The 9,981-nt window shown below is 42.7% G+C and overlaps 1 protein-coding gene across 1 annotated transcript in view; it reads left to right on the top strand.

The window, feature by feature from the left end:
* The window catches only part of HTR5A (5-hydroxytryptamine receptor 5A), an 11,442-nt gene that overhangs the window by 1,260 nt on the left and 201 nt on the right, over window positions 1-9,981 (top strand). Inside the window, exon 2 of the mRNA XM_007457179.1 lies at window positions 9,760-9,960. Within this exon, the coding sequence (XP_007457241.1) occupies window positions 9,760-9,960 (201 nt within the window). The remainder of the gene's footprint in view (window positions 1-9,759; window positions 9,961-9,981) is intronic.

Genomic DNA, 9,981 nt, shown 5'->3' with positions numbered 1-9,981 from the left:
CCTATATATAAAACGAGGGATCTGGACTACATAATTCTACAGGGTCCCACTAGGCTTGAAAATTCTATGGATCTATAACATCCTTTAGAACGCCTGAGGAAGCTGGTGTCTGGGGCTGCACTAGAGAAAAGTGCAGCTTCCTGCATTTACAGTGGGGGGTGTTTGAGGAGGTGGGAAGGGAGGAACGGTCATCTGACTTGGCAGGAAGACTGCCATACATCAGGCAAAGCAGGTTAGTGTTTCAACCCAGTCTATTTTTTCTTTGCCAATTAATTTTGCAAAGTGTGGTATCTCCTGGGTTACTGTCATGCCCAGCATCCTCCTGTCCTCACACAAGGTTAAAGATGCTGTTTACACCTGTCTCGGAGCCTGCCCTTGTTATATGCTCCCACTGCCTGTGGTGCTACTTTCTGGGCCTGTCCCCACCCCTGATCAGACTGTCCGTGCAGCTGAGGACCACTTGCTTGCCTCCCGGGACATGAGTATAGCTGCAGGAGGAAATTAAAACGCTAAGGCAGACACTTCCCCAGCTCTTTACAAGTGGCATTTAAGGTATGGCAACTGCTACAGCACCCATGAGGGCTCTTTTCTCATCTTCTCTCCATCCACGCTTTCCTGCTTTTTGTTCACTCTTGGTAATCTGACCCTACAATTCAAGATTCAGGGACCATAAGAGTTCACATGAATCCACCGGCTGTGCAGGCTGCCCAACCCCTACCGCACTCATTGCCAAGGGTGATCCCTTGAACCTGCTTCACACATTTAAGTTAGATCAGAATACTACGCAGCACCCATTTCTGTTACTGGTTCTGGGACAACAAAGGAAATTCAATTAAGCACACTGAGCACATACTACAGGCTTGCTGCAAGGGGTCAAGGAATGATAAAGACATCATCTTTGCCTATGAAGAGTCTGGTCTAGTGAGAGAGACATGCATTGTGAACATTGCAATATGATTGTATTTTTCGAGTCAGTAGCTAATTCCAACTATAACCAGTCAGTCAAGCTTAGAGGAACCAGAGGTGTAGGTATGGGAGAAAGAGGAGGGCATCATTCTAGAAACAAGAAGGAAAAGGGGGTCAGAGGGCACCTGTCCTTTTATCTAGAACAAAAGTCTCACCCAAATTACCCTCCCCTACCCCAGGGAACATCTGGGATGTCTGGAGATGTTTTTGATTACCAAGACTTGGGGAGAGGGTACTAATGGCATCTAGCGTGTAGACAGCAGGGATGCTGCTAAACATGGTACAACACACAGGACAGCCTGAACAACAAAGAACTATTCAGACCAAAATCTTAATAGTGCCAGATTTGGGAAACCCTGACCTGTTAGATTTCTAAACTGGACAGAGTGCTGATGGGTAAGAGTGCCACCAAACTGCCTGGAGTGCCCACGTGTGTGTGCATCCACCCCGATTCCAGGTTGGGAACAGGAGGCTGGCTGCCCACCAAGGCCCTCCTTACACAGATCCTCTTCTGCCAGGGCACTTATCCAGGTAAACACAATTTATAATTAATACCAAACAGTTTTAAAAGGGAAAAGCAATTATACTTCTGTCTCAGAGGACTTCGTGTGGAAGGAAGAGGGGTTTTCACTGCTCGGCTTTGGAGACAGCAGAAGCAAAGCATTGTTTCATGTCCTTTCTCTGCCGGATAACTTTCAAAAATGCGTCCCTTGGCTTTGCAAAGCCTCTAAGTGATCCAGGGCTCTGCACAAACTGTGGCACTGCCTCTGTCCTCATGTTACTGTGAAGGGTTAATTAAAAACCAGGCTTCCTGATTTCTCGGTGGTAGCAGGTGCCAACGTTTGTAAATAGAGTTTTACCACCAACTAGCTATGTTACCAAGGGAAACACAACGCCTCTTCCCTGTTCTGTATCTTCAGAGTTTTATTCAAATACATACTGAAAGCCTAACCCTTGTCAGATACCAAGATGAAAACAGGAAACACAAGACAGGCAGGCCTTGCACCCTTGACAAAGTCTGATGAAACCACTACTAAAGAGCTGACATGAAGACAGAGCTGGATTTATGCCTTGCTAGTGTAAGGGACTGGGGGACTTTCGAGGTCTGAGTGGGTTGACATCATCTGTATGAGCAGCTTTGTTTGTTGGGCGTTACTCCAGTGGGAGTTTATTGGAGTGAGTCCGTCCCTGGATGCCTGACTTTCAGAAGTGAGGGACTGGCACGGCTTGCAAGACCAAGTCCCCTGAGAGGAACTGCCCTTGACTGACAGAGTACGTTCAAGACTGGACCCAGGCTGCAGAACACGCAGACTCGCCCTAAGTTTAGTTTTCATCCCCCTGATCTAGGTCCTCATTCAGCCAAAGCTTCAAGAGAGACCATCAAGAACTGTCCAAATCTTCACCACTGTTGTTGGTTCTCCTTGAAGATGAAGTTTCATCTGTGGAGATCTGATGTTCAGACTGCACATCAATCAACATATCCGTCTGTCAGAACAGCGCTGTGCAGAAGCATTTAAAGCTCTGGACAACAGATACTGAATCACAGTTAACCAATCAGTAGAAAAATGTTGGCTGGTTTCAGTTAGCAATGGGGATTTACTACATATGGTAACATAAGATTCAAAGGCTTAATATAAGTTCTGAAGATGTGCTGACACTAGTTTAATTGATGCCTGTAATTTCTTTGAGGCAAGGAGGCAAAGCCTTAATTACTGAATTAAGGGGTGGGCTTCAATAGGCAATAGTTCTTAGACAGGTGTCATGTGGTTGAATTAATCCACCTGGAGTATGGCCCAGCATTTTCACATTGGTACAAAAAGGCACATTCATGATAACCTAGGAAGAATCAATCTGGACTCTCATGATGCATTCTGGTCTAATTAATCTTTCTGTCTGTGGTGTCTTTTGTCCATAAGGACCCCAGGGTCATTGCTATTTCTTCAGTAATGTCTTGAATTATATACAGTGTACACATTTTCATGTACAGACCAGCTATAATCTGATAATGTGTAAGGACAACAGTACATTTTATCTGGAAGCGGGTTCTACTTATTAAATTTGCAGCTGTGTTACAGAAACTAAAGTATTCTGATAATGATCCTGAAATATCAGTTACAAGTTGGCACACAGGATTGTTAAAGATTTTCATTGCTTGAATTTTTGTATTAACTAAGGTTTACTTTCCCTTAAGCCCTTTAAATAGCCACACCATAAATTTGTCTCTCGTGATCTTATTTCAGCATCGGTACAACCAATCATTTTTTTAAAGAATTTTTTTCTCTGTTTTCAATTTTTTAAAACTTATTACAAGTTGACTTGCATGTTCCCTTTTCAGATGACTTTAAAATTTTAGGCTGAAGGATCTATTGTTTTATAATTGTGGGGATAATGGCAGTTATGGTGACACCCATATAAACCAGAAAGCTGTACTGTTGTACATCTGTAATTATAGACAATTCCCCTTAGAAGTTTAGAAGGACAGGAAGTTGTTGGGTGATAATATCTCCCTTGGAGTGACTTCACTGGACAGATTTTAGATAGTTGTCATTTTGATTTTTAGCCAATAGGGGACATTGATTCTTTCAAGGATTCTTCTGCTGACAATATTTACAGGTGTTCTTGTCTAGACTCCCAAATCTTTGAAAACAGAGGTGCTTTTGAATGTTTTATCTAGAGAGCCATATCTTGTATTATTTACTTTCTAAGGATATCTGGAAATGTCTAGCCCCATATTGGATATTTTCTAAACTGGCAATTTCACATTTAAATTTATTTTTTCTTATTAAATTCCCTAATTCAGGTTTGAGCCCATTTATAGAAAGACAGGACAAGATTATACTTCAGCTGCTGGGTTTACATCAGAATACTGCTTGAAAGTTTTCTGAAGTCTATTTTCTATACTTAGTTTACAATTTTGAATCCTTATTTAATCTTCTCTTAAAAAAAGCCTTCTGAAATTGCTTTATGTATTTTATATTTTTATATTTTAAATTTCCACAGCTGGGTTATATAGCTCTTCTCTTTTCTATCCTTCTAGTTTTAAATACTTTTCCTCATCTGAGGGAGATTTTAATTAACTAGTTGCTGCTGATCTGTAGTCCAGGACAATAAGACTTTTGTTCAGTACTCTTAAAAAAAGTCTAAATTCAGGCTTCCCTGGTGGCGTAGTGGTTGAGAGTCCGCCTGCTGATGCAGCGGACACGGATTTCGTGCCCCGGTCCGGGAGGATCCCACATGCCGCGGAGTGGCTGGGCCCGTGAGCCATGGCTGCTGAGCCTGCGTGTCCGGAGCCTGTGCTCCGCAACGGAAGAGGAAGTCTAAATTCTACAGCAATTTTTTGCCCTTCTCCCTGAAGTTTAGAAGAATTCTTAATTATAGCCTATATCTTAGCTCTATACCAAGGTTTTAACTGAAATTCTATAGATTTGACTTCTTGTCTGGCAATTTTACAATGTGATTTTGTTTTTCCTGAGAAAATCCCTGAAGAAAGGATAGTTCATTTAGGAGGTCAGGTAAAGCTGAGTAGAAATATGGGAGATGTAGATGTGCAAGGTGGGGAGGTTTTGGAAAGTTACAAAATCTTTGAGACTAACTTAGAGTTAGAATTTTGTTTTAAGATCTTAGCAGAACAACAAAAGAAGCTGACTCTCTACTTTTTAGTGTTTGTCTTCTAATTTTTGTAGAGTTGATCTTAAATATGTTAATTTATTGATTTTGACTTTCAGAAATTCCTCATTAAGTAAAAAAATTTTCTTTCACATTTATCAAGAGAAGTGCAAGAATTAGCATTATAGTGCAATTTAAAATAGGAAATAGAAGTTCACAAAGGAGAAGGTTGCGACTTTGACTTAGACAAACCATGACACACAAGAAAAAGGCCACTACAGTTGGCCAACAGTTTGTGCTTGCGAATGGTGTCTCAGATCCTTGACCACAGGCCAAGAAGGGGCCATATGACCACCAATCCAATGAGCTGGAATACCAACTAGACAAGGTGACAATTTTTTTCATAAATTGACAAGATAGTGAGTGCCCTCACTTAAGTTTTGTGAAGAACCCAAAGCAAAGTTTGATCAATTGCTTTTTCACAAATTGGTCATAAGTCTAACAGTCCCCAAATCATTAGCCTTCAGATCTGCCTTGGAATGGATTAGAGCTTATCAAGCCAATGCCTTATAGAACAATCCTTTTTATATTCAACAGAAAAAAAAAGGTATTCCAGCACAAAAAACAAACAAACAAACCTATGAAAACAAGGCTTTGCATAATTAGACAAACAACAGTGAAAACAAAGAAAACAACAATATAGTAAGTAGGTTATGGCATAAAAATTTTCACTAAATGGTATACCTCCAAGACAAGAGATCTAATAGCCTTACACAAAAATGTAAGTCAATTACCAAATGGTGCACCTCTCAAACAAAGGTCTAGTTACTTGATACAAAGACCTAAGCTGAATGATCTTATTCAAAGACACACTTGGTTACGAATCCTTGTATAACAAAATACACAGAGTGAGAAGAGCCCAGTGGAGCTGGCTGGAACTCAGCTCACTGAGAATGATGCGCATCTGCAGATCCAAAGGCAACTGGAGTCGGGGGCACAGTGAATGCACCTGCAGTCCGAGGATCCTGTGGAGGACCCACAAAATGATCTCAGTGGACTCTCTAGAATGTCCAAGGATGATACAACCACCACACAGTATCTGAAATAAAAATACTCCTTACTATAGTAAGAGAAAGCTACACTTGTCAGGCACTGTCTGACAGAGCAGAATGCCCATCATCTATGGGGACTGGGGACAGCATTGAGTTCAGGGACTGGAGGACATTCAGGGGAGCAGTGAGCTGACATCCCCAGAGTGGGGTTACTATGTGAGACTGCTGTTGGTTGACTGCAGCTCAGAGATGCACTTATTGGGGTGAGTCCTGCCCTAACTGGCTGACTTTCAGAAGTGAGGGCTGACACCGACTGGTTGGTTTGCAGGTGTATATTCACAGAGCTGCATTGTCCTTGATCCACTGAAGGGGTTTAAACAAGTAGCAAGGCTCTTTGTTACCACAGCTACAGAATAGTTGGTCTTTTGCTGAGTTTGTGGGAATGTTCTTATTCTGCCCCTTGTGGAGCCCTCCTTAAATGGGTAAGATCATTTCTAGCTTGAACATCCTGACTCATCAGTACATCTTACATTGTGACAGTGACCTGATCTCACCTGCAAATCACCTGAAGCCACACTTCCAAGGTAAGAGTCTTCACTCCTTAACTTCAATACCCACTACTGATGATAATCTGCGATATTAATAGGGAGGTGAAGCAGAATAGTTTGAGGAAATAAAAGAACATGCTAGATTTATGATTAACCAGTAAATAGTTATTTAACACATAACCATTTTGGAAGAATGAGAAGTCTAACTCATAGGTACATGTCCCCCCTAAAATTCGCTTATTTGGAGATGTGAGGCTAAGTGTTCACTTAGAAAATTTTTTCATGTGAATCTTAAATTGTGAGGTTTGTGCTTTAAATGATATAGCACTTCAAAGATAAATGGGAAAGGTGCAATTTGGCTTGAATGTTCACCTTCTTTTGCCCCATTACCTCTCTTTCTGTGAATCTACTAATGACCATGATGAGTAATTGACAGAGTAATCAATAGAGTCTATTCTCCAGACTTGATTAGGTGCTTTATTGCAATCGTCGATGAGCAAAGAGCTAAGGAGTCTGTAAGTCAGAGAGCCATGGGGTGAGCAACCAAATCAACCATCTGCCAACATCGGGAGCCTGAAACTCCCCAATAGCAAAGCCCCTCCCCCCAGCTGAGCCTCTGCTGTCCCAGAAGAGCCACTTCAGACCAATGACACTCTCACCAAGTGAGTTGGTATTGAATGCCACACAAGAGAGGGACCCATAAAATGCTCAGCATTTCTCATCAAGGTCATAGAGTGTGCTTTTCTGAGAAACATGGAGTTCTCTAACCTATGAAAATTCCTTACTCAAAGCAAACCATAAAAACAATGTATTTAGGAAAAAAAGTTTAACTTGAATTCAAAATAGAATTCTAAGAAGTGGGAGAAGACCCCATGGAACATTAAAAGAACTGTTAAAAATGAATTTAGATTCTTTGCTGGAAAGGGGCCCCGCGAATGTGCTCCCAAACTGCTGTGCTAAGAACTCAGTGAAAAGGACCGTGGATAGAATGCCTGTGGGTCCTACTGACAGAGAAATCATCCTGAAGACAAGCTTAGGAATAAAGTAACTGGGAAGAGTCTTTAACAGTACACTTATGCAACATCAGAACTATCACACAGTGGAAAATTCTTGTAGATACAATGAATGCATGCGATGTTTGGGAACAGCTCATAAGAACCCGGGTACATTATACTGGAAGAATCCAGGATTTCATAGTCCAACTGCCAAATACCCACACAAGCAGGCCCACACCTAACGGCACTTAACATCCCTTACGAGGACCAAGATTTGAAGTGATGGGTTTCCATAAAACTGTCTTATAATACTTGGGCTATAGAAATATTCATATCCTACGCTACACCTGGAAAACAAACAACCCTGTGATCCTGTGTCTCTCAGACGAATGATGAGGTACTGTGCTACATTCTGATATGGCAGCCCCTTTGGATACAGGTCAGGACCGTGTCTGAAGGTACCAGCAGAGTCTCAAAAGAGGCAGACATTCTCAGTGTCAATCATCAGGAGAGAAGATGGCTCCTCAGAATGGAAACCTTGCAACTTTTTCCATTATGCAAGAGCAAACTCCTACACATAGAACACGTAGCACGGGGGGTGAATCTCACCCTTCACAGAAGACTGGTCATACATTGGTAGTCCAATCATGGGGCTCCTTGTGTCTTGCAACTGCAATTTGAGTATCTAAAGGACTAAGCATGGGCTTGTGGAGTCAACCTGAAAAGGCACTGACCACAGGGAAGGCAGACAGGGAGCGGGGATGGGAGGGGTGGAGAGATTCCCTAGAGTGTGTCATAGCTCAAAAGCCAGAATATCTAGTTATGTGTTGCTGTATTTATTTCTACTGTTAGCCCAGGGCCTTTGAGTCTGGTTTAAATGTTCCGCTTTTACACCAGGTGTGCTATAGAGAGTTAACGGGTGATCACAATGGTGTCACAACACTGAGTGGTCAGTCTTACCAGCGAAAAGGTCTGAAAGGAAGGAGAATTTCTTAGGGATTTAAGAGTCAGGACCAGAATTATTCTTCCATTGCCATCTTTGGGAAATGGCTGCCTTGATGCCATTTTGGGATTGAGTTTTATTAAGGAAATTGGTAGTTTTCCCTATTTTCTTTATGCTGAAAAATGAAACTAAAACTGTGTTTGCATTTCTATAAGTTAACTCCCTGAAATGCATTCCCAGATATACACTAATAAATAAGAAAGGTAACTATGGTTCCACCCAGGGGTGAGACTGGGAGAGAGAAATTTTCACTTCTTACTTCATATGTGCTTTTAAGAGTTGCAGAAAAAGGAACTATTTGTTTCAATATTCACGATCTTCTGTTTAATTGTATAATGATTGGGGTTTCACTGTTTTTCAAACAGATGACAGGAAGGCTATCACATAAATTTAATAATTCATACATGAGCTAACATTCCCTTAACTATAGTGTTCCTATTTTCAGCTCAGTTATTCTATACGATAGGGAAGTTAGTTCCTCTTGACTCCAATTTATAGATGTAGCCATGAACTGGTTACATGGGTTAGATTAAAGAGACAGACCTTCTGACCTAGTCCGTTGCCTAAAAGGTTGTGTGCTGCTGGGGCGCGAGCTGGGTAATTCTCCTTTTCAAGCGTACGGGGGTCACAGAAGGCTGGAGTTGGGAAAAAGAGGATTTGATGTCAGGGTAGTCTCACCACTAGTGAATGACCGATCGACCCAGACACTGTCCCACATTGTGACTAGAGCAACTAATTTGCTCACTTGGCGGATCAGCCCACTGCAATTTCCTTATATTTAGGGGGCCTCATCATCAGACACCCCTTATTCCAGTTCCCCAAAGATCTAAAAAATAGGGCTGGAACGGAGGTAAGAGCTTCCTTTCCCAGGAATTCCACCCCCTTAGAGAAGAGGTGTGAAGCTGGAGAACGTAGTTCAGTGGGAACCTGCCTTCCAGAGGACTTGAGAGAACCTACATGGAGGGACTCTGAGTTTAGAGCCTCTGTTTTCCATAAAAGTCGGGGGAGGGGGCAGAACACAGAATAAACAGGGAGATAAACATCCTGGTGAGTGAACTGTCCCAAACAGTAGACTATGTTCTGGAAGCACAGCAGTAGGAACCTTATACCAGAAGAAAAGTTCTAGAAAATTCTAACTTTTTAGAGGGGATTCACAGAAACCCAGAAAGTTATAGATTTTGGAATACTGGGTCCTACACGTACAGGGTTTGATAAGGATTTAGGGCTTCTGATTACTCGTGTTCCGTGGTCATAAATTGTATATACTGCATGACCTGCTTATTTCTGCTTATTTCTGTTGTTCCCTGTTGAACAGACGGCAACAGGGACTCCATCGTCGTTGCATTATTGCAGACGTTCCTATTTTCCCTCCATTTCTAAGATGTAAGCAAATACCCAGCTCTGTCAGCACGTTTTCATAGCCGAGGGTGGTCCCCACATGCTGCCCGGTCCCTGCACCGGACAACTGAGGACGTTCTCTTGAAGTGGATGTGCGGGGCTCACGCCCACCCGCGTCTAGGTTCAGCCCACCCAGACCCAGCAGGCGTGAAGAGGCGGCTCTTCCTGAAGCCTCTGCTTACCTTTTCCAGGTGAAGGCCTCCGCTCGGCAGCCCGAGATGGTGTTCACCGTCCGCCACGCCACTGTCACCTTCCAGACAGAAGGGGCCACATGGAGAGAACAGAAGGAGCAGAGAGCCGCCCTAATGGTGGGCATCCTCATTGGGGTGTTTGTGCTCTGCTGGATCCCCTTCTTCACCACGGAGCTCATCAGCCCCCTGTGCTCCTGTGACATCCCCGCCACCTGGAAGAGC

Source organism: Lipotes vexillifer, unplaced genomic scaffold, assembly GCF_000442215.2.
Source record: "Lipotes vexillifer unplaced genomic scaffold, Lipotes_vexillifer_v1.1 scaffold944, whole genome shotgun sequence".
In the NCBI taxonomy this organism is placed as follows: Eukaryota; Metazoa; Chordata; class Mammalia; order Artiodactyla; family Lipotidae; genus Lipotes; species Lipotes vexillifer.
The sequence above is the reverse complement of the archived record's forward strand: the minus strand, read 5'-3'. Positions and strand labels throughout refer to the sequence as shown.